The 24,373-nt window shown below is 53.1% G+C and overlaps 1 protein-coding gene across 1 annotated transcript; it reads left to right on the top strand.

The window, feature by feature from the left end:
• The first annotated feature begins 704 nt into the window (after positions 1 to 704).
• On the top strand, positions 705 to 23,392 carry FAM20A (FAM20A golgi associated secretory pathway pseudokinase). Its single transcript, XM_080395602.1, has 11 exons — positions 705 to 4,649; positions 11,016 to 11,200; positions 11,641 to 11,691; positions 12,129 to 12,207; positions 13,328 to 13,420; positions 14,961 to 15,076; positions 15,519 to 15,699; positions 16,021 to 16,130; positions 16,502 to 16,583; positions 16,667 to 16,726; positions 19,839 to 23,392. The coding sequence occupies exons 1-11, from the start codon at positions 4,345 to 4,347 to the stop codon at positions 20,101 to 20,103; spliced, it is 1,527 nt and encodes a 508-aa protein (XP_080251728.1). The 5' UTR covers positions 705 to 4,344; the 3' UTR covers positions 20,104 to 23,392.
• Positions 23,393 to 24,373: the final 981 nt, after the last annotated feature.

Here is a 24,373-nt window from a genome sequence, read left to right as displayed (position 1 = left end):
GGAGGGGGTCCTCGTCCCTGAGAGCAAAGGGGAAAGGGGAGTGAAACCCCATGCGGGTCCCGGGCACCTCCTGAGCCCTGAGCGTGGCGGCCGGCCTGTCGGGCTGTGTCTGGGGCCCTCCATTGCTAACAACCCAGGACAGATACAACCGCTGAGCATCTATCTGATGTAGGGCAGGAGCCCGAGCCAGCAGCTCTGCCTCCCCAGTCACTTTAGGGGTGGGAAGGGCATGCGGGGGGGGTGGCCGGCTCTGGAGGGGCTCCAGCCAGGCTCCAGCCGGGACTCACAGCCGAAGCCCTACGGAGGACACGGGGGGAGCAGCCGGACACACGGGCACAGCCCAGCGAGCCCTGGCCACGGAGCTGCGGGGACAGCCAAAAGCATCTGCGTCACAGGGGTCAGGGAAACAGCAAAGACCTCAGAGGTGAACTCGCGTTCCAGAAGAGCTGCAAATCAGCCTGGTTTTTTCCCTGGGAGTGTCCAAGCTCCAGCTTTGCCTCTGTTTCTAGCCCTGTGCTAACACACATCCCCAGGCTCCCTTGCTCCTTGTGGGTTTTTCTCTCTCCTCACCAGGAATACCCGCTGGAATCACCTTTTTTCAGCAGCTCCACATGCGGAGCAAACCCCTTTCCCCTCCACACCACAGTGTCCTGGTCCCCAGCCACATCCCTGTCCCCTGCCACATCCCTCTCCCCCAGCCCATGGCTGCCATGGCACGGAGCAGCTTGGATGCATAAAGGGGGAGAAGCTGGACCTGGTGCTCTGAGCCCCGACCAGCAGGACCGGTGAGGGGACTGGAGCTGTGGGATGTGCTTCTGGCATGTTGGTGCCACGATGTGCTCAGGCACATCTCAACAGTGAGGCAGCAAATTAAGAACTTGGCTCCTCCGATTGATATTTTTATTTCCTTGACAATGTTGTGTAGCTGCCTTGGCGTTTAATCCTTGTAATTAATGAGAGACTGAGAAGGGGATCATTCTCATCTCTTTCTCCCTTTTACAAACATTATAATCTGCAGGGTGGGACTGGGTCAGTTCTGTAGCATTTCAAGTAGAGTAAAAAAGACAAAAACCAGCAGACAGGCATTTACCTTTTGGCAAGTAAGAGGCGTCTCTGAGGAAGATGATTTTTAAATCAATAATGTGTGAAAGAATTCAAATTACATACTTACATCTCCAAATATTTTAAGTTGTGTGTCTGGAAGAACAAGAGGGATCTCTTTTGTTTGTTACAAAATGACTTTGAAAATGACCTGGCTTATTCCTATCTGAAATACAAAGGAAGTTTTTCTTAACATGAGATGTCATCATACATTTATTTAAAGCTTTAATGATATGTTTTGGAACATCATCTATGCCTGAATTTTTCTCCATTGCAGTTGTCTGGAGAAGGGAGCCTTTTTTTTTTCTTTTTTTTTTTTTTCCATCTTAAAATAGTAAATGAGGGCAATTATCTCATGGTAATTCCAAATGATAATTTGATTCCATTTTAGCTGTCAGCGTCCTATCAAAGCAGTTCTTGCAGGTTAATTTTAGGAACACGTCCACCTGTTCCAGCCCTGCAGAGGCTGGGGGTGGGAAGTGGCGCTTACCTGCCTGCCCCGGGGAGTGTGGTGGCCTCACACAGTCAGGTACAGCCCAGCAGTGAGAGCAAGGCACCAAGAAACCAGGGTCTGGTGGGATGTCAGTGGGATGGAGACAAGCTCCAGCGGGATTCCCCCTGTCCCATGGGATTCAAAGCCACAGCTGAGCGAGGAAGCGGCGCTGGGGTGATGGCCATGCCGGTGAAGCCCAGGTAGCACCAGCACTATAGGACCATCACTGAGATGCTCTAAATAATAATGAGAAGAGCAATTTTGCATTCCAGCGAGTTAGAAGCTGGCAGTCACTAATGCTTTGGGAAGGACTGTAGTGCTTCAATTTATTACAGATTAATGTGATTGATTTATTATTTTTGTTTCTTTTTAATTAGCCTCATTAAAAGTGAAACAATCTTCCTGCGGAGCATGCAAGTAACACAAAGACACAGGCCCAGCTGATGTTTGGTTCCTGATGCATTTGTTCAGAATTAGTATTGCAAACCAGGAAAGATTTATTATTGGTTTCTGGGAGAGATTAGCAATGGGGAAACAGCTCAGGAAGGATTAAGAGCGAAGCAAGTATTAGCCAGTTTTTTTGATGGAGTGTTTGTCAAAAGTTGCTCTTTACGTTTAAGTGAGCCAATGAGTGCCCTTCAGAGGGCTGGCAGCCACAGAGCGGTGTTGGCTCCTGGTGATTCATTGGGGTTTGTTGAATTCCAGAGTTTGTTAACTTCAGCTGGTTAATCTCATCTTTTTTAAACATTAAAAAAAAAAAAAAAAAAAAAAAAAGAAGAAGAATGCTATTGTTAGTCCCAGCGTCCCAGCCCACTGCTTATTATTGAGCTTACGATGATGCTGGTTTGGGGAAGCTGCCAAGCCGCCTGTCCTGTGGAAGGGCTGAGGACCATGGTGTCCCCATGCAAAGCTTGCCACTGCAGCACAACGCCCCTATGCCTTTCTCCAAAGCAAGGCAGCCAGAGGGCTGGAAATCATTTTTTCCCCTCTTTATATCCAGTTTTATGTCCCAAAAGCTTCTTCTCTCTTGCAGTATCAGGAGAATCAGCTCTAAGGCTGGTGGGAGCCCTTCCCATCCCACAGACCCTAACCTGGTGCCTCTGAGCACAGCCCCTGTCTGCCCTGTGCCCCCCAGGCCCTTCCAACACAGACAGGACCCTCAAATTTTCCCTCTTGATACCTTAAGTCTGGGTTAGAGCATAAAGGAATTCGAGTATAACCATTATATCAATTTTTCCCCCAAAGGGCACAGAAGCACAGGCACAGCCGGTTCCCCGAGCAGAAACGGAGCGGTGCAGGGAGCACATCGCTTGCTCCCACCAGTCCTCGCTGGCCCATAGAAGCACCAACTGCAGTTTGTGCTTAGGATTTTTTCTGACATACTGTGGAAAACACATAAAACTTTGTATTATTGAAGCAAAGCTTAGAGCAAGCCCTTCAGACCTGAAACCCAAACTCTTCAAATCTCAAAAGATGGAGCAATACTGAAATCGCATTTCTAAATGAGAGCATGAACTAGCCCCCGTCTTCCAAAGATTAAGAGAGCAAGGGGACAGATGCGCTCCAGGTACCTCCAGCCACAACCCAGGGGATCATCTTCTCTCCCTCCCCCGACAAAAGAAGCATCGCAGGTTCTCGGACAGATGCTTGGCCAGCAACTCCACCGACGCCTGTTTGCAGGGTCCCCGAAGCCCTGATGCCAGCACACTTCCCAGAGCCGCCCCTCGCAGCGCTGCGTGCAAAACTGAGCCCTGCTCCAGCCAGCTGAGAACATAATTGCCTTTTCCCTCCTTCTACAGTTTATTTTTTGTTCTCCCTTCAGCACAGTGCCGGAGCCAGGCCAGTCTAGTCATGCTCCTTTTGTTTACGGGCAGTTTCTCCTCCGTTTCCCTCCCTTGGCCTTGTGCTCCTCAACCTGTTCCTTGCTGGGGTCCTTGCGGCAGGGCTCCCCTTCCCACGGTGGGCACCACGGGTCGCACAGGCATCCCCACTGCCCGGCCTCTCCCAGCACACTGCGGGGAGGAGTTTCCTCAACTACATACATATACATATATGTGTGTGTGTGTGTATATATAATTTTAAAATTATATCTTTTTTTATTATTTTTTTTTAGAAATTAAGAAAACAAAAGCAGACCAGACCCATGTGCCAGGGAGCACGGCAGAAGGGCTTCAAGCCCAGCTGTGGGGCCGGAGCTCCCCAGGGCTCTGCCCACGGTCCCCCAGAGCTGTTCAGGCTCCTGGTCACCGACCCCGACCCCAGCCCCGCGCGGAGCCCCCTCCCGCCCCGGCGCCTGCCAGCTCGCAGCTCCTGCCCGCGGCTTTGCCCGGGCGGCCTTTGCGCCTTGGGCAGAGGGGCAGAGCCCCCCGGGGGGCAGGGGCGGGGGCAGGCGGGGGGAGCCGGGGAGCGGGGGGGGCCGGGCGGCTCCGGGGCTCCGGCGGCTGAGGGGGGCGGGCGGCAGAGGCGGGGGCGGCTCGGCTGGGTCCCCGCGCCCCGCCGGGACCTGCCGCCCCCCGCAGCCCGCCCCGCAGCCGCCCCCCGCCGCGGGACCCCCGCCGCTCCCTTCGCCCCCGGCCCCCGCCCCGGCCGGGCTCCCCGCCCCGGGCCCCGAGCCGCCCTGCCCGGTCCCCGCCCCGAGGTGCCCGCACACCCCCCGGCTCCGCCGCTCGAGCTCCCCCGTGCGCCCTGCCCCGGGAGGCGGCGGCGGCGGCTCCCCGCGCCCGGAGCTGTCCCTGCCGCCGCTGCCGGCCATGCCGGGGCCGCGCCGGGACCGCCCGGCCGTGCTGCTGCTGCTGGGGGCTCTGCTGGCGGCCGACCTCTACTTCCACCTCTGGCCGCGGGCGCGCCGGGAGCTGGCGGCCGGTGCCCCGGGCTGTCCCTGCCGCCGCCCCGCGCCCGCCGCCCCCCCGCCCCGCGCCCGCGCCGCCTCCGCGCTGCGGCGCCTCTTCGCCCACCCGCTGTACCGCGCCGCCGCCCCGCGGGGCCCCGCCGAGCCGCTGCTGGGCGCCCGCGAAGCCCTGCGCTACTACCGGCGGAAGGCGGCTCGCTGGAACAGGTGCGTCCCGCCGGCACGGCACCCCTGGGCGGGCACCCCTCCGACGGCACCCCTGGCTGGCACCCCTGGGCGGGCACCCCCTGCGTGGGCATCTCCCGGGCACCCCCTTCCGCGGGCACCCCCTTCCGCGGGCACCCCTCCGTGGACACCCCCTGCATGGGCGCCCCCTCCCTGGACACCCCCTGCCCGGAAAACTCCTAGGCACCCCTTTCCCATGCAACCCCTGCATGGGCACCCCCAGCCCAGCGCCCCAAGCGCAGGACCCCCCGCGCACCCACTGCACAGGCACACTGCCCCCCAGCACTCCCTGCATGGGCACCCCTCGGGCACCCCTCCTGGGTACCCCCTGCGCAGGTACCCCACAGGCACCCACGTTCTGGGCAGCTCTCCTGAGCGCCCCTGCTTAAGCACCCCTTAAGCACGCGCCCCAGGGTACCCCTGGCATCCCCAGCTAGGTTTGTGCCCCCTTCCTGGCTCTCTGCCCCACCATCCCCCCACCTCGCCCCCTCCCCAGTAACTGCACCCCATGGACAGGCAGAGCCGAGCAGAGGGGGGGGTCTGCTGGGAGGGCTGTCCTGCGGTGCCCCCCGCTCGGCTGCTAGAGCCCCAGGTGAGGGGAAAGGTGGCTGCTGACCCACAGCATGAGACCCTGCAAGCTGTGTCCTCCCAAGAGCAAGCACCTCTGCTCCGTGTCACTTTTTTTGGCGTGGGGCAGGAGGGGAGCCAGTCCCCAGGTGCTGAACCCCAAAGCTGGTCCCCTGCATCCCCCAGCCCTTAGGCTGGGTGACAACCGGAGCCCTCAGGCTGCAGCAGCCAGTCCCCCAGGCCAGAGCCCTGCACGTCTCGGTATCTGCCTCCAGCGGGTGTCCTCCGACCCACGGCAGGGGTGTCGGGGCGCTGGCACCTTGCTCAGCCCCTCTCCCGTTCCTTCTGCCAACTCCTCCGCGAGGAAAGGCACAGAGGGTTTTACGCTGGGACAGCAAAGGGCTCCCAGCTCAGAGCCCCCTCTCCCTGCCTCTCCCAGCCACGCTGGCAGGAACGCTCCCCCATCTCCTGCTCCCGGGGTGCGACTGGCACTAGCCCCTGCGGTCCCCACCCCGGAGGGGACAGTGACCCTCAGCACCAGCTCTGAGCAGCAGCCGCCTGCGCATGATCCCACCACTGAGGCTTCCCACACCCCGGAGCCCTGAACCCCTGATCTAACCCCCCTTGCAGGAGGGCTGCGGCCAAACTGGAAACGGGCAGCACCTTCCAGCATCCTCCAGCTCCTCCCTGCACCCCACCAGCTTCTTCCTTCATGCACAAACTCAGATCCAATGGGGATGGCTACGGTGACACGATGCCAAAGCAGGTCACCATGGTGCCTCTGCGCAGAGGCTCCCAGCATGCCGAGCTTGCAGCATCATCTCACTGTCCCCTTCATGGGATGGGACAGTGCCCACCAGGCAGGGGATGCCAGCATTTTCTGGGACCACCTCAGAGGTCCCTGTCCTGGCACTTCCCCACTGCCGGGGTTTGGTTGTCAGTGTCCGAGCCAGCCCCTGCTCCTCCTGCCACCCACGTGCTGCTTGCTGAGCCGCGCGGGCAGGATTTCCAAGCTCCCACTTTCTCCGCTTCGATGCAGATTCCTCTCATTTCTGTGGGTTCACCCAGTCCTGGTTTCAGGCACAATTTGCAGGAGGAGATGACGGGAAGCGATAATGGAAGGAACCGAAGAATGATCCTGGGTCCTGGAGCTGCCCCGTGTGCTCGGCCGGGGGTCACCCTGCGAGGCTCATCGCTTGCTCGAGTCCGCCTGGAGCACGTTGAACTCTTCACACATCACTTGACGCCCATGGACAGGGTGTTTGGGGATCCCTGGGGACAAATGCCCCAGACCCCCCTTGGGTGCATCTCCTCAGAGCTAGGCAATGCATCCTGAAGACATCAGGATTTGGGTAGCGAGATGGATGTTTCCCAAGGAAAAGCCCGGTGGGATGGGGGCATTTGAACCGAAACAGCTCACAGCGTATACTTGGTGGCTTCTTGAGTACCACCAAAAGCCCTGAGCACCCAGTGCTGAGCATTTGCAGCAGTGCTGGCATCACTTCCACGCCAGCCTCACCTGCAGGACAGCCCCAGCTATTTGGTAAGAAGTCTGCATTTCCCAGCTTTATTTACCGCTTTGTTTAAAACATGCCATTTGTGGACGAAACCGTGGCTGCACAGTGCCTTTTGTTCTGAGGTTTGGTTATGACGTGGCCAGGAGGAATGCTGTGATGCCATTTGCCCTTGGTTGACTTCACTTTGCACCTCCAGGTGAGAGCAGAAAGGAAGGAGAAAGAAGGCAGGGTATTGATTATTCCTCAGTCACTTTGAAATAAAATATATGATGCTCACATAGCGGGTAAAGCCTTCGGAGAGCATGCACAGGCCGAGGGACACACCACCTCTCCTGCTGCCGGTGCTGCAAATTGCATATACAAGACAGCACTTCCCAGCGCTGATGCGTTTCGTGAGACTGTTAATTTGCTGTGGGCATGGAGGAATTTCTGCCTCACCAGAAGCACTGCAGAGCCCATGTCCTCTCTGACACGGTCAGTGAAAGAGCCGTCCCTATAATTGCCAACAATGAAGGGCAGCGCCTCCGCGGGACTCGGGAACCCATGGCTTTGTCTCCCAATGCACAGGCTTAGCGAAGCTGCAGCTGAAGATCATGCTGTGGGAGCAAGGTCTGCACCAGCTCTCCCCAAGGTGTGACCACATCCCCTAGCAGGCAGAAGAGGCTCAGAGCTGAGTGTCCCTGGGCCGCCCCCTCCTCAGCTTGGCTGGGTGATGGCATGTCTCTGCATCACGTGTAGGTCTGGCTGTTGGCAAAGCAGCTTTCAGAGGGGCAGGATGCTCTTCTTGAGTGGAAGAGGCTGTAGCTTCAACCCTGCACCTGCAGCACAGCGTGCCTGTCTTTATTTTTGTGGCCAGATGGACATCAGCTGGGCTGGGACTCTCTGCCAGCTCATGGAGTGGCCCCAGGACATGGCCCGTTTCGGATCCCCGTGGCCAGGGGAGCACAGCAGCACACATCCTACCTCCACGGTGCTGGCTGCACGCCAGCTGCTGCCCATTCCTGTGCTTTTCCCCAGCACTTCAATTAGGACCAGGAGTTTGATTGCAGCATGCAGAACCAGCTGGAGCCACTGATGGGGATGCAGGAAGGAAACAGCAAAAAAACCCATCCACACCTCTTCAAAACCAAAAAACAAGACAACCCTTAAAAACTCCAGAGCTCATTTTTATCCTTCAAGGAGCAGCTTCCACACCCCAGACTCTGCAGCCAGCTCCGTGCGGGGGGAGGCACGGGGTGAGCAGACACCAGCAGCCTGATGCCGTGCCCCTCGCAGCCCGGCAGCGAGCTGGCTGAGCAGAGAGCTAGGGCAGCCCCGGGGCTATTTATAGCAAGGTACAAAAGAACCTGCTTTTTTATATCGTTATGTCTTTTGCAGAGATCTGTTCTTACAGGGAAATATTTCAGGAATCCTGAAGGAAATGGGGAGGTCGAGGGAGGTGCGTTTTGGGTTTGAAGGCTGGAAAGGGGCTCGCTGGCCCTGCAGCAGCTCACCCGGGACAGGGACCACGTGGGTGCTCCCAGCCACCGTTGGGAACTGCCTCCCCTTGCATAACTGGTGCATTTTTTTCCCCATCAGTGATCTACTGCACACTGCCACCCCGGGGGGGAACAGCCTGTGTGTACGGGAGGCAGGAGAGCAAATATGGTAAAATATTTGGGCAGCTTCCCTAAAGAAAAATCCTGAGTCATTCTTCTAAGTTACACTGGGGGCTTTATTGTCCCTGGCCACAGTGTGGGGCTAAGGCTGTGTCTTGCCCCCTCGAGACCTGGTGTGCTGGAAGGTCAAGGCACATCTGCTGGAGCCGGCAGCATCCTGGGGCCGCATCCTTGTGCACAGCCTGCCAGCCAATCCCCCCATTTGGCCTCGCTCCTGTGTCCCACACCTCCTGTCTCGGGGGAGCTTCTGCCTCCTCTGCAGATGTCCTGGGCAAAGGGCTGGACTGAGCGCAGCACACCACCAGCCTGCTGCCCGACCACGCACGCGTGGACTTCGCACCGCAGCTGACCCCGTCCGACTGAAAGGCAAACAGGCTGGGAGAGGGGACAGGCTGCTCTGACCTGCAGATAAGCCACGTCTCTCTGCTGCCTGGATTTCTCCCAGGGTGCTACTGAAACGTGTCCCTCGCCACCAGCAGGGCTCATCCCTTGCTTGTGGTTAGACCGGACTAACCACGCTGTTTAGCCTGCTTGGATGGAGAATGACGGAAAAAAAGACCAGCCAAAACCCAGTGCTTTCCTACTGGTCTGAGCAGGGAAGCAAAAAACCAAGCAACACCTGTGAGCCCTTTCCAGCCACCAGCACCACCTTCTTGGTTGATAAATGCCTCAGTGCATGGTCAGCACCTGCTTGCCGCAGCCACCACTGCAAGCTGTGCAGCGCAGCCAGCCCGGCAGAGCCCCGCTGCCTGGACACCCTGCCATGCCTGCGGGTGCCCGCACACGCCTCCCTCTCCTCCCTGTTTTTGGTTTTGTTTGCATTAGACAAAACCTAAAAAATCGGGAAAAATAGGAGAAACTAAAGGGGTAGCAAAACATCTCTTTTCATCTTTTGTGTTTCCCAGAGTGTGTTTTGCTAAGGGTCTGGATTGGGTCTAGCAAGGCATATGGCACTGCCCTCCCTCCAGCTGCTCCATCCCAGCCTTGGGTAATGCCCCACTCGGGACCAGCCCCCAGCTCCTGTTTTCTTTCACGGATTTATCTTGGCACTTTCAGTGCAAACTGAACTTCGTTTTCCCTTTATCAGGACCAGCTACTCTGCACATGGCTTGGCCAGCGCTAATGAGAAACTAACGCGCTGTCCTCCGCCGCGTGGAATAAGTGACCTTTCAGTTGCAGTTTGGCAAAGTGTGGGTCTCAGCTGTGGAGGTCTCGAGGTTGAGGAAAACACTGATCAAGCGGGGAGATGTTTTGGGGTTATTATTGAACTTGGGAGGCCCCTTCAGCTCCACCTGCCGAGAAAGGGCCGGGTTCAACCTTGATCCGAAGAGCTGATGCACGGGATGCTGCCAGCGGGCCTCACCACATCCCTGCCCACCAGACCAAGGGCTGTGAATCTGGTCACAGGCACAATCTCTGGCTCTAACTTGATGATTTTTTTTTCCCCGCCTGGGACCTCTGGCTCCAGGAGAAAACTGTCAGAGATGCAATGACCAGAAAGACAGTCCTCAGTGGAGGCTCGCTTGGACAAGACCCTGTCATTCTGCTGGGCTCTCCGGACTCCTCACTGAGCAGTCAAGACCCAAGTCACCCGCTGTCACATCATATCCCCTCCCCAACTCTGGCCTGGAACCTGCAGCTCTTCCTTCATCCACCACACAGGCCAGCTCTTGTGTTGCTGGAGATGTGGTTTAGCTCCAGCCATGCCCTGACAACCTTCCTGCTCCTGATGGGGTGAGGAGAAGACAACAGGGTCCTTTGTCTTCCCTCTTGAGGCTGCTTTCTCAGGGCTTTGCAGAGGCAAGAAGGTGGCACAAATTGCAAGACCTTTGACCATCTCAATCATTGCTCCCTGCCTCAGTTTCCCCTTGGGTAACACCCAGAGTCTTTACCCACCCCATGCCCCCAGCTCTGCTCCCCTGTCATGGGTTAACCTCAGCCAGCCGCTGAGAACCGTGCAGCCGCTCGCTCGCTCCCCCCGCAGTGGGACGGGGAGGAGAATAGAGAAAAAGGTAAAACTTGTGAGTTAAGAATGATTTAATAATGGAAATTAAATATAATAATAACTATAATAATAACAACAATAATAATAATTGTAATGAAAAGGGGAGAGGAAGAGAGAGGAATAAAACCCGAGGGGAAAAACCCAGGTGATGCACAATGCAGTGCTCACCGCCTGCTGATGGGTGCCCAGCCATCCCCGAGCAGCGATCGGCAGCCCCCAGACAACTCCCCCCAGTTTACGTACTGGGTGTGACGCTCTGTGCTATGGAATACCCCTGTGGCTCGCTGGGGTCAGCTGTCCTGGCTCTGCTCCCTCCCAGTTTCTTGCGCACTCACTTGCTGGCAGAGCATGGGAAAGTGAAAAGCCCCTGGATATAGAGTGAGCACTACTTAGCAACAACTACAACGTCAGCGTGCGAGCAGCATTCTTTCCATACTAAATCCAAAACACAGCTTTGTACCAGCTACTGAGATGAAAATCAACTCTATCCCGGCCAACACCAGGACATCCCCAGCACCCTCCCCACAGCCCCCGGGCTGTGCGCAGTAAGGGTTTCCGTTCCCTGGCTCATCCTCATCACTCCGTAACCGCTCTCTTCCAGGAGACACAAGCTTTACAGGGAGGAGCTGAACCTCACCTCCCCAGCAGCACCAGTGCCGCTGCGGCCAGAGGCCAGCTGGCTCCAGTTCCACCTGGGCATCAGCCGGGATGGGCTCTACCCGCGCTCCAGCCCCACCGTCAACAGGCTCCTCCGGGACATGCAAGACTTCACCACTATCAGTGCCGGTAAGCACCCTCCTGCCACAGGGCTGGGGCTGGGGGGAGCTGCATGGGGCTGGGGGGCTCCAGCCCCCCCCCCAGCTCACTTTTGCAAACAAGGCAGGGGCTGTCACCCGCTGGAGAATGCTCCCAGCCCTGTGCTGGCTTCCTTACACGCTGGGCAGCTGCTGTGCCCTTACCTTGAGATGGGAGGAAGGCTGTGGCCCTTAATGCAGCATTTCTTTGGTGCCAGCCACGCTGCAGACCCATTGCACAGCAGCTCAGTCCCGACAGGCTGGCTCAGCACCCCCCGCCCCAAGGGGACTGCACCCCTCGCTGCGCACCAACGCCACCGGGGCTGCCATGGACATGCAGGCAGGGCTCCCCTGCATGCCCAGTGCTGGGAGGGGGCTCAGCAGCAAGAGACTGATCCCAGTGGGGTCTCACCGCTCCTCCTGCCTTTACAGACTACAGCCAGGATGAGAAAGCGCTGCTGGGAGCCTGCGACTGCAGCCAGAGTGAGTTTCAGGTCCCTGCTCTCCCCTTGCATGCCACCACCTCGGCTGACCCCATCCCAACTCCTCCATCCCAACCTCAGCAAGGGAAACATAAAGCCAGGCAATGCCAGGTCCTTCTCCCTTCCATTAAACCGCCAGCAGAAGCTGGGATGTGGGTACCAGGACACTAGTATGCCACTGGTTTGTACTGGGAGGAGGAAAAACTCCCCAACGGGACGTAACAAATGGTTGTTGGGAGAAGTGCTAGAGGGAAATCTCTGGCACAGGGGAGAGGGAGAGAGGAAAAATAGCCACAGAAGCAGAGGGGAGCAGCCGGAAGGAGCGATGGGATGCGCTTACCAGGGTGGGAAGCCGGATCGTGGCACAGCGTGTAACCAGTGCTTCACTGCGCGCCGGGGAGGCTTTCCAGGTGGCTAACGTCCCGTTTCTTCCCCAAGTCGTGAAGCCCAGCGGTGTGCACCTGAAGCTGGTCCTCAGGTTCCAGGACTTTGGGAAAGCCATGTTCAAGCCCATGAGGTAAGGCACGCAGCAGAGCCCCCACCAAGCCCCCCACTGCCCCGCATAGCCATGAACCCAGGAGCCCTGCGGCGTGGGGTGCAAGCGTCCTTGGCAGGGACAGCCACGCCGCAGCTGCGTCGTTCCTCCCCTGCGCTCAGCTACCTCGACAGCTGAGAAGGTTTAATTATTGTTGGCTGCTCGCACCATCCCAGAGGCGTGCACGGATAAACACCGGTGTTCCCACACTGCTTACTGATGTTGGAAAGTTCTTAGTTCGTAGATGCCAGATGGCAAAGGACCTTGGGACACTTGTTCTCCCGAGAGCTTTGCTTTTAGGGACTGCTCATTTCTTCCTCTTCCCCAGCTGACTTTGTGTTTTACCTTGTTTCTCCTTGGATTCCCCAGAGTATTTCCAAGAAAGAGCCACCAGTCCCAGTCACCTCAAACAGGAGTTTTAAATTGCTTCTGCACTTACTTGGGACTCTTCATATTTATTCCCCCTCTCCTTTCTGTGCGCAGGCAGGGCAGCCAGCAGCACACCGACTGCGATGGTCTGCTCATCTAGAAAGCAGCCAGCTCCTCTCCTGTTGGTTTCCATCCACCTCTGCCAGCGTCCGGCAGGTCCCAGAGGAGAGGGAAAGCATCCATGCACTCAGCTGAGCCAGGAGGGCCCAGCAGTGCCTGTGGGCTTTCCCGTGATATACAGCTGCTTGGGAGGCTGAGCATGCAAATTCACATGCTACGCAAATTGGGCACCACGTGGCAGCCAGAAAATGAAATTAAATAAGGTGGTGTTCCCATCTCGGGGGTATAACAGGCCAAACCTGAGCTCTTCTCTGCCTCCCACGGGGACATGAGAAGCGCAGCATGGCCTCTAGCATCCCTGGCTGCACCCACCTGAAACACCGTCCCGGGTGGGTGTAAGCCGTGGCACAGACGTGTTGAAGCCCACAGTCACCCCTTCCCCCTCCCTGACCCACCCGGCACCAGGGCAATGCTCCGGCTCAGCACTGGGCACTCTGGGACAGCCACACGCCAGCTGTCCCTGGGCACACCATCCTCCTGCCACCACTCTGCGCCCAGGCTGCCTGCCCGCGCTGCTGCGCGTGGCTGGGTTAACCCCCGTGCTCTCTCCCAGGCAGAAACGTGAGGAAGAGACTCCTGAGGATTTTTTCTACTTCGTTGACTTCCAGCGGCACAACGCGGAGATCGCTGCCTTCCACCTGGACAGGTAGGGGCCTGCCACCGCCAGCTGCCAGTCCTCTGCCCGCAGAAGGCTTTGGCACGAGGAAAGCCGCGCTGAGCCCTGCAGAGCCGCTCAGCCTCAGACGAGCGATTGCTTTGCAGCACCCACTGGAGAGCTGATGCGTGATTTGGGGACAGGGTGGCTCTGGCCCTCGCCTGAAGCCCAGGAGCCAGCTTTGCCTTGCCCAGCGCACGAGAACAGGCTGGCAGATGAAGTCCGGGCTGTGAGCGGGTCAGGTCCTTGCCCAGCCATCCCACAGGCACACACACGCGCTCCCTCTCATGCATTGCAGTGCAAAGAGGAGCTCTGGGTGCAGCCTGGATCCCTTCCCAGGGAGGGAGTCACACGCTCCATCGGCAATCACGCCGTGGTTTGGATGGAGATAAACTGCAGCGATGCAGTTTCAGGCTCTCAGCTAACGAGCAATTAACCTGGCTCCTCTCCCTAGCAGGCTCGGTATTTAATAAAATCAAAAATACCCTTATTAGAAGAGGAAGGCAGCAGCTTCTTCCTCTCAATGGGATGAGCACGGAACATCCCGGGAAAATGATCCCTGATGATGATGGTGGTGGATGGGGGTCTCCAGTTCCCACACCCAACTTACATGAAAAGCAGGACATGGCTGTAAGTCCTGTAGCCCAAACTCTGAGCAAGAAATGGAGCTGAATTCCCTTTCCAGCTCTATCCCTGCATCACCACAGTGACTCTGCTTGACTCAGCTACCATCAGCTTACCTCTCTGCATCCCAGCCCCACCGCCAGAAAAATGAGGCCGGAGTGCTGTTCTGAAGCGCTTTGTGGTTTTTAGAGCTGAAAGACATTAGATGAAAGCAAATGATTCTTCTTTCTTTGAACATTGCTCAATAAGGAACAGGCTAAATCCTGTTTTCTGCCCGATTCTCAGAAGCAGAGGGCATTGCCCAAGGAGCAAAGCACAGCATTCGCTGGCTGACCCCGTGTTACTGACTCAGCAATCAGCAATTCCACTCACTGACATGAATGCCTTTCTGCCCCAGGCCCTGATTTTTTTTAAGAATATTTTAGATGAATCAGCTGGGCATGAGTGCCTCTGAGTGGGGTGATGCCTCCTCACCTCCTGCTGTCTCAGCTGCGTTGTACTGGGTTCTACACATCTTTCTGTGTCAAACCCAGCACTATAGAAGAGCCTGAAGGGCTGTTCTGGCGCCTGAAGAGCCTTGCTTATGTGCAAGGGGATGGGAGAAACCGGTTAGGGAAAAAGACATGAATTCTGGAGAACATCCAGATTGTTCCAGGCAGCAGCTATTAAAATACCAAAATCCAAACTCAGCCGCATTTTGGTCCAGGGGGTAAAATGATGCAGGCTATTTACTAGAAAGAAGGTAGAAGGAGAAAAAAAATAAGAAAAAAAAAATCCATGTAGGCATAGTCATCAGAAGGTTTACCAACGGAAGGGACAAGGACAGCATCCGCTGCCCCGTGTTGCCATCCTGCACAGTAACATCCCTTTGCACCGCAGGCTCTGAGCCACTGTCCCTCTCGTGCAGGATCCTGGATTTCCGGAGGGTACCACCCACGGTTGGGAGGTTGATCAATGTCACCAAGGAGATCCTGGAGGTCACCAAGAACGAGATCCTGCAGAGCGTCTTCTTCGTCTCACCAGGTAGGCGAGTGCTGGGCTACCATGAGCTGGGGTTGGACATGTTGGTCCACGGTGGGTGGAGGGGCAGGGTCTGCAGGCGAGGTGGGGTGGCAAGACTTGGGCTGTGGCGCAGAAATAAAACACCTGGGTGAAACAGATGCACAAAGACACGGCTACAGCGGAGGTGGCCCTCTCTCAGCCTCAAGCAGAAACCAGCTGCCAGGTCTGTCCACCTGCCCCCTCTTCCTAACTTTGCCTTAGCATGGGACCAGTCTGTCCATCGACTAAAATCCAGGTATTCTCCATGATTTTCCACGAGTTTCACATCCACAATGTTGTTACGTGTGCCACAATATATGCAGTCGCCATCACGCGATGGGGAAGAGGTCAGTCCAGGCTATCCTGCGGCCTCCTACAGACCGTAGCTCCTTTCCCCACTCTTTTTCTTCTCTTCTCCCCACAGCCAGCAACGTGTGCTTCTTTGCCAAGTGCCCGTACATGTGCAAGACTGAGTACGCGGTGTGTGGGAACCCTCACCTCCTGGAAGGGTCCCTCTCTGCCTTCCTGCCATCCCTCAACCTGGCACCACGACTCTCCATCCCAAACCCATGGATCCGGTCCTACTCGTTTGATGAAAAAGAGGAGTAAGTGGGTAAATGATGCTGCTTCCCGTATCTGCATTGCAGGGCGCACATGGGAAGGAGAACGAGCAGGGTACAGACACACATACAGAAATTGTACGTCCAGGCAGAGGAAAGCCAAGGTTCCCAGATTGCCTGTAATTAATCTAATAAACTCTTAATGCCCGGGCATTGACTGGGTTTGACTTCCAGTCTCCTGCATGCACAAGGAGGGAGATTTAAGTCCTCCTCATCTCCGCATGGGAGACCAACCTTGGCATGCCGTTAGGACACAGCAGCAGCAACACCCGAGCGCACCTCTCCCTTCTCCTCCATCCCCTGCAGGTGGGAAGTGAATCCGCTCTACTGCAACACGGTGAAGGAGATCTACCCCTACAGCAACGGCAACCGGCTGCTTAACATCGTCGACATGGCCATATTTGACTTCCTAATAGGTATGTATGGTGAAGGGGGAAATAACGTTCCTTCCTTCGTGTGGGCCTTCAGCAGCCTGTCTGCCCTCCCACGCCATGGTGTTTCTCAAAGTCATCCCTTCTGCTCCAGAGACAAGTTTGGGAGACTGCTGTCTCCCTACAGCCAGCCAGCACAACCCCTCCTGATGTGCAGGCAAGGGGGAGCCCCCAGACCCACCCCAGCCCACTCCCCAGGGGGCCCAGCAAGGAGAGCACAGCAGCCCTGGGCATCGAGATGCTTCCAGCAAGGCAACAATTCATTCACACAGAGCTGAAAGAAAATGTAGGATGTTTTAGAAAATTGCTTGGTCACATGCAAGGGAAACTCTGTTCCTCTGTCTGCCCTTTACCAGGGAACATGGACCGTCACCACTATGAAATGTTCACCAAGTTTGGGGATGACGGCTTCCTCTTACACCTGGACAACGCCAGAGGGTGAGGCTGTGGGAGGACATCAGGGTGGGGGGAAGGTGGTGGGCAGGCACTAAAGCTCTGTGCTCTCTGCTTTACCCCTCCAGGTTCGGGCGGCATTCCCATGATGAAACCTCCATCCTGGCCCCGCTTTCCCAGTGCTGCATGTAAGTGCCAGCTTCATCTTCCTGCCCAGACACATCAGTGTTCCCACCATAACAGACCAGCAGCGCTTACTGCTGGAAGTCACCCAGACCTGGCTCCATCCAGCAGTGCAGGGAAAGCCCCTGCTAATCCCAGCCAAGGGGGCAGGCCAGGCGCTGGAGCATGGGAATTGCAAGTTGTCCCTCGAACGGGGATTAAGCTGTTACATCAGAGCATTAAGCTCTGCTGTGCTGCAGCCGGCTGCGGCGTCATACGACAGTCCTTCCTGGATACTTCCCCACTGGAGCTAAAGGCCTTGCAAGTGTAAAAGCTTTCACAGCTAGACCAGGAGACACTGTCCACTGGATCAAACCCTTCCAGAAGGGTCTACTGGCATTTCCCAGCCCATCGACATAAGGTGCTATCAGCCCCATTTGTCTGACATGAAGCTCAGAAATCTCCATCCAAAAACCTGATAGAACTTACCAGTCAATCAGGTTTCTTCCCATAGCATTAAGAAGTTCATAAATTTTCCTATTTGAATCCTGTCTTCCTCCTTTATTAATTTACATAAATCATCAGCTGAAAGTTACATTTAAGAGACAGAAAACGCTGCTCTTCCCTGTGGTTTCTCTTTAGGGGACTCCTAACCTATTTCCTTGCTGTACCTGCTCCATCTCAGCCCTGGGGTGTCAACTGCACTCTCTCCCCATACACTTGTATTACTGGATCTAATTTTAAGAACTGTTATTTGCACCCAGTCAGCCTTTTCATTTATAATGGCAGGCTCGCAGTGAATCCTTCTCTTGAACTCCTATTTTGTGCAGTGTAAATTAACTCTGCCTCTTAATTTGACCTGTATACAGTAATATCCGCAGGTCAGATCCTTCCTATCCTGCCAGATCCACCTCCCAGAAGCTCTTCTTAATTTGGTTCTCCTTGTACAAGGCAGTGGTAAGACCACCTGCAAGTTACACCTTGAAATAAGCCAACTAAGGCCAAGAACAGCGTAAAACCAACTCACGCTGCCCAGAGGACACACAAAACCCCCCTCATTTCCCAGAACAGCCAATCCATTTGGAGTGGGGGAGCATCCAAAAATGCTTGGAAAGGAGGTAAAAAGGTTTATCTGAGTAAACTGTAGAGGCCACCGATTTCAAGCCTGCCCTGACCAACTGGCTGGACTGAGCACACCGAGTCACCTCCTTGCTCCTAGGCGAAGCTGAGCCGTGTACACCTAAGCAGGAACCAAGTCCTCCAGCCACGAGGGACCACTCAAACCCCAGGGATGCTGAACAGCCTGCTCGCTTCCCTGTCAAACATGTTCATCTTGTTCCCAGCTGAGTTCTTCTCTAAGTTTGGCTTCCAGCAGATTTAAAACTGGTATTTTTAGCTACCTTTCACAGCTCCTACAGCAGTTCTTGTCCCACACGGCTCTCCTCTCCCAGCGTTGCTCCGAGCATAGCAAACAGCACAAATGTAGCCATGCAGTAAGAGATGGTCCTTCTCCTGAAAGGGTCAAAACCCTCAAGAAGGTACAGACAGGCCTGACAACAGCCCCCACTTAACCTGGCATATGTATCTTCTTGGCTGATGAAACCCTGAGAAGGCTCAGGGTCAAATCTTCAGCAATTCAGTACAACAGCAGGGTTACAACCACCCTGCGGGAGAGGAGCGGGGCCAGTGGCAGGATTTCCATCTCACACTCCTTTCCATGTTCTGCCTGTTTCTTATGTAATTGTGACAGCATGGAATACGCCATTCCCCACAGGGTCACACTATCCCCTACTCCACCTCCAAGCCCCGTCACCGCTTGGACCAGAGCAAACACAGCCGGCGTTTACCCACAGCAGCTCCTCGGTCACCCCTCACCTAGAAGAAGGTTTGCGCCTGCTCCGTGCAAAGCTTTCTCTGGCAGCAGCAGAACCTCACACCCATGCTCTGGCAGCTATTTAAAGCCTCGTTGCCAGCCTTTGCACTTGATCAATTGATTATTTGGGGGTTTGCAGGAATATCAACGCAAGCCTGGCAGCCAGGACAACAGCCACAGGCGAAGTTTCCTGCCCCCTGTGCCAGCACCACGCAGGAGGCAGCCGCTCACAGCATCCTTCTCCCTCCTGCAACACAAGCATTGCTGACCAAAGACACGCAGGGCGCTTGGCTGCCCCAGAGCACTGCTGGCACCTCGTTGCTTGTAGCACCGCTGGCACCTGGTGCGATTCTGTGGCTGCTCAGCCGGGCGCAGCGGCAGCAGCAAGCCTTCCCCTGCCATCCGAACCGCACGTGTCCCATCAGAGCTGCAGAGCCAGGTCGCTGTTCCCAGCTGACAGCCTGGGTAAATAACAAGCGTACAAAGACAAACTCTGGAGCTGGTTAAAATGTTTCTGACTACACCTTTTCCCATCTGAAAAAATCTGGCTCAGCTAAATCAGAATGGCTCCATGAACATGGACTACTTTGTTTTCAAAATGTAAAGGGCAGTAATTAAAACCACTGATTAATTTCAGTATTAGAGATGCTGAAATCAAAACACTTCTGCTGAGGATTAAACACATGATTTCAGAATACTCAGTCTCGTTCCCAGAAGTGTTCCAAGATTATAGCTTTTCATCCCAATTTCTGTCAAAAGAAAGTAATATTTAAATTGCAATACCTCTTAAGGTGAAGAGTCACAGTTACATCAGTGTCAGGAAAGACTCCCTCTTTTTGCTCAGAGTTTTGACAGATTTTTCTTTTCTCATTCATGCCTCTTCATTTTACCTCCCCCTCTGCCCCCAGCCCATAAATGCCATCCTTGGGAACATGGCACCATCCTGCAGTAATCTGGGGAATCTCTGGCTCAGAGGAAGAACACTCATTACTGAGAACTTCTATCTTGTTTTTCTCTGGTGACAAAAATCCACAGTACAAATAAATACTCAGCAGTCTGGAAAACCAAAGGAAGCAGCAGAGGTTGCTGCAAAAATTTTCATTTCCTTCAGAAATGGCAAGGGTTTGTTCCAAAGTTCTTTGTGAAGTATCTCCACCTGTCTTTGCCTTCCCTCCTTCCCCACTACCCAAGGCACCCAGATAGCTGGTTCTTGCTAGGATGCCACAAGTAGTTTGCATTAAGATATGCGATTTCTTTTTTTCCAGAATAAAGAGGACAACATTATTACGACTCCAGCTCCTGGCTGAGCCAGAGTATCGGCTCAGCGACATGATGAGGGAATCCCTCTTGCAGGACCGCCTGGCACCTGTCCTCACCGAACCCCATCTCTTGGCTTTAGACAGACGGTTACAGCTTATCCTGAAAGCCGTGAAGAAATGCATAGACACATATGGAGAAGCCAAGGTGGTGGCCAATGACACCACACAGGTCGAGGCTCCTGCATCCGACAGAGTGAAGTTGTCCACTTAAAACAGTCCTTAACTCGGGCTCAGAGGCAGGGAAAACTCCTGCAAGGCAAGTGACAGGTTTAATGGCTGGTAATTTCCATCTACAAACACCTGCAGAGACAGAGGGGAAACTCTTCAGGAGATCTTCAAGAATCACGCTGGGCTTCTATGCTGGGTATTCAACCAAAGCTGCTGTGCTTGGGCAGCGTGTTGGTAAGTTGTGGTCTGACCACAGCAGACCCTTACACCCGGGACAGCAGCTCCCTGGTGGAAAAGCAGCGATCTCCTGCTCTGTAGCTGGTCATGCCCTTGGGAGGGCGGGGGAACACACGGCCGTTTGTTTGCTCAACCGGCACAGGATCTCGGTCTTGCTAGCGAAGGACACAAACCAGGTCCAAGGATGAGGCTTGAATAAAGAGATGCCAAGAGCATTTTCCTCTTATTAAGTCTCTGTTCTGTAATCAAGACTACGCATTGAGAAAAGAGCAGTCTTGCTTCATGAGGGCAGTACCTGCCACCAAGACAACACGCTGATTCAGCATGGTCAGACTGAAGAGCATCTGCACAGTATTGACCATCAGGCCTGTCCGCTGCCTCTTGGTCTCACCAAAGTGGGGGAGGCCTCTAGCTCAGGTCATCTTGCTCCCCATTTGCTTTAAAATCACTTAAGTTGTCAAGAGTTCCCTGAAAAATAGAAATGGTAACCTGACCCCACCCCACACACCCCTGCATTTCGAGGAGATGCAATAGAAACTGGAGAACAAAAAAGCATGGGGAGGGAGTTACTGTAGATCTTCCAACGGGCAGTTTTCCCCATGCCTCCCAACAACAAGGCTTAAAAATAGCTATTAAAGAGGACTTCAGTAACAAGTTTTTTCCTTTAACTGTTTAAGAACAATTGCACTGAGCTTTCTGGCAACCTAGGGAAAGTAGTTGAGAACTTTGTTGATAATTTGTCATCTTTAAGGGGAAAAAAAAAAAACCAAACCAAACACGCCACAACCAATGCGCTAGCTCATTCTAAACTAACCTTGAAGTTAAACAAATTCCACCCACAGCATTGCAGGCCTTTCAGAAGAGAATCCCAAAACCATAGTGCAGATGTTGTCAGGCAGCAGTTAACAGGTTCTCAGCAAGCTGCTGCACCTAGCGCTGGCTCATTTTCTCACGGGCTGGACTTTTGCCCAACCTAAAGGGAACTCAGTGATGCTGTTAATAAGTGCCTGGATCATGCAAGGAAGGAACAAAGCTCGTTTGGCCGCAGCTATCATTTTTCACAGGGGACTGCACTGGCACTTCATTCAGCTCCACTATAATTCTACAATATACTTGTCTCCACACTGTAAAATGACAGGCGAGACTGTAATTTCTTTATGTCCCCACAGGTGCCTATTCTATTCACTGTATATTTGAGGAAGTCTGGAGTGTTTCTATTTAGCAAAGAGATTCCTCCAACATTCTGAAGCCATGAAGCTTAGCAAAAAACCCCCACACAAACCCAGCCAACCCCAAACCCCACACCACAGCCCTTTAGTCGCTCCTGACTTGTGATTTAGCCATGTCCTTCCATTTCCAGCTTTCACAAAAACAGGGGTTTAGACAGTCTTAATCAAACAATTCTCAGCACCGGGGGGGCGGGGCTTACAGGCCTTTGGACTCTTGGGGACAGAGAATACATGAAAATAAAAAGATTTGACTCACTCTTGGCACGCGCAGCACAGCGGTTGTTCCAGTACAAGATGCTGTATTCCCAAAGTTGTATCTCCCTCTGCCGGCGATGTTTTACGGGCTTACCACACATGACAAGTCCAAAATTAATTTGATCAGTCTCATGGAATGGTGACTGCTGGCTGGTTGCTTGAACAGGAAGAACATGGCAACAGAAGATAAATTGTAAAAAGTTATAAGGTTGGAAGGTTTACAGTTTCACTTTCAATAATAAGAACTTGTTCTCAGCCTTTTTTTTTTTTTTTGTCAAGGGGAAAGGGAGGGCAGGATGAAGGAAAGAAACCCACAGATATATAAATAGCTAGTACACTAACTGGGGTTGCAAGGTTGCCTCTTATTTTTATTCTCTTTCACATGGTAATTTTTTAACATATCTTCAAAGTTGGGTATTAGCTTTCTCATAGCTGTATGTAAAACATCCAGTCTGAGCTGCTTCAGGTCATCATTCAACTTTTTTTCTTACTTCATCGGAGTATGAAAATCCCTCTTTTCTATTTCTCACTGTCTGTCCACCAGAACCCATTCATGATACGTTCAAAACTTTCATTAAGGGTATGCATAGATGGGAACAGACACCTTACAGAAGCTTATGAGCCCCGGTAACAGTGATCAGGCTGGGAATTAACAACCTTAACAGGAGATCAAAGCAGCTCAAGTTGCTAAGAGAGACTCAGAAAAGCCGCAGGTACCTTTACTGCAAAAGCAGTCATGTGCACGATGCCAGAACTCGCCTGGAGTTCCTGGGGCACAGGCACAGGCTGGCTCACGGCGACCACGCTCTCCAGCAGGCTCCGGAGGGGAAGGTGCAGTTGCACTGTACGCTAGGACCTGAACACAAGCCTCCGGCGTTAACACAAAGCTAATCCATTAAGCTTCTTAGTTTCTACCACCTCATTAATAATGTACGCCCTGAGGCCAAAGGAAAACACAATATAAGGATGGGAGGGGAAAAAAAAAGAGACTGATTGCATTTAAGAATTTAAATCATTTTATTGCTTTACCTGCCATTAGGACAATCTATAACAAAAGGAATATAATATATTAGCACATACAGTAAATCAGACTTATATAGTCAGGTAACAATACAAAAATGGTCCTCTGGTTGACTATAGCTTTCTAGGGCAATAGACTTCATAAATTCGCTAAAGGCGGACTAGCAAAAAATTACTTCTAAAGCCCTGAATGTTAGCTAAGGCAAAACTATGCCAATTGTGGTTTCAAACATATTTAAATTGCACACAAAGGTAAAGCTATAACTGTGATTAATATTTAACTCAGACTTAGCTGATTTATCTTAAAATCTTGTAGGTAAAACTACAAAAGGGAGTAAACAGCAAGCTAAAAAGATGCGGTAGTGAAACAGGATTAGAAAGCCTTATATAAAAAAAATGTGCATTTTTTTTGTGGAGCTCTAACTAGTTTACACAGTTTTTGGTGCTTTAAAGTAACACAAAGAATACATATGAAGAAAAAACCTGGATAGTCAACTGAAGAAAACAGTTTTACAAAAAAAAAAAAAAAAAAGACCAAAAAACCAGAAAAGGTAGCATTTGTTTACTCCTTAAGGACTCTGGCAGAAATCCTCTACTCAACATCTTCCGAAAAAAGAACTCAAACTGCAAGCATTTAAATCCCATTATTGGGAGTTCAGGTTCAGAAATACCCTGAAACCTTTTGTAAAGGCTTGATACCCTCACTATTATTTTGCATCAATCAGCAGGCTCTTCCTCATTATCTACGGGCCTGGGAGAAAGTCTGTTGAATTTGAATCCCTATCGATTCAGAAGGGAAATAAAATGAGGGCTCCATCGTTAGAAGTAGTTGCACAACAAATGCAAAACTGCTTGCTGTCACTCCCAAATACAAACCTACACTACTTTTATATAAATTACAGTTTAAAGGAAACCTTAAAAATTGCCTACCATTATTGAACCGTGGAATTCAGTAAAAACTTCTGGGAAGTACTGGTGCGCACAGAATAATGTAACACAAAGCTGGTAAATACTGAAATACATCTAAGACTCCGCAACATACTGAACTTGGAAAAAAGAATGAGTATGAAATACGTGTCATGTAAATTCCATTGGCAAGGAAAGAGAATGCACCTTTTGTATTCAAACTAGATTTATAATTAACCATTTTAAAAATTATGGATTAACTGATTTAAAAACTTAAAATAACTGAGTGTTGCAAGAAAGTTAAAACATTCACTTTTTCTGCCTCATTCTCTACCAAGAATAATGGCATCTGTATAGACCAGCAATCTTGCCACCTGCAACTGATGCTGGCCATAAATACTCAACATTTATTTCCCCTGGTAACAAAGGGTCACCTGAACTGATGATCATTTCTTTAAAAAGTCAGCTGAGTAATACAAAGCAAGCAAGAGTCACAGGGAAAGTAAAATGTTTGCTTCCAATTTCTACACCAATCTAAGTACTTGAACATTACTAACAGCTGGACAGCTGCACCATTCTTACACCAAAGTTAGGCATTTAACGTAACATTTGGTTCTTGCCACTTTGAACAGGAAGAGTTTTAAATGGTATATCTATCGCTGAAGA

Source organism: Falco punctatus (assembly GCF_963210335.1).
Source record: "Falco punctatus genome assembly, chromosome: 1".
NCBI lineage: Eukaryota > Metazoa > Chordata > Aves > Falconiformes > Falconidae > Falco > Falco punctatus.
This window is presented reverse-complemented; position numbering and strand designations above follow the sequence as displayed.

Coding starts and splice junctions, on each gene's coding strand:
- FAM20A (XM_080395602.1), top strand. CDS start 4,345: ATGCCGGGGCCGCGCCGGGACCGCCCGGCCGTGCTGCTGCTGCTGGGG. Junction 4,650..11,015: donor AAGGCGGCTCGCTGGAACAG/GTGCGTCCCGCC, acceptor GCTCTCTTCCAG/GAGACACAAGCTTTACAGGG. Junction 16,727..19,838: donor CCGCTTTCCCAGTGCTGCAT/GTAAGTGCCAGC, acceptor CTTTTTTTCCAG/AATAAAGAGGACAACATTAT.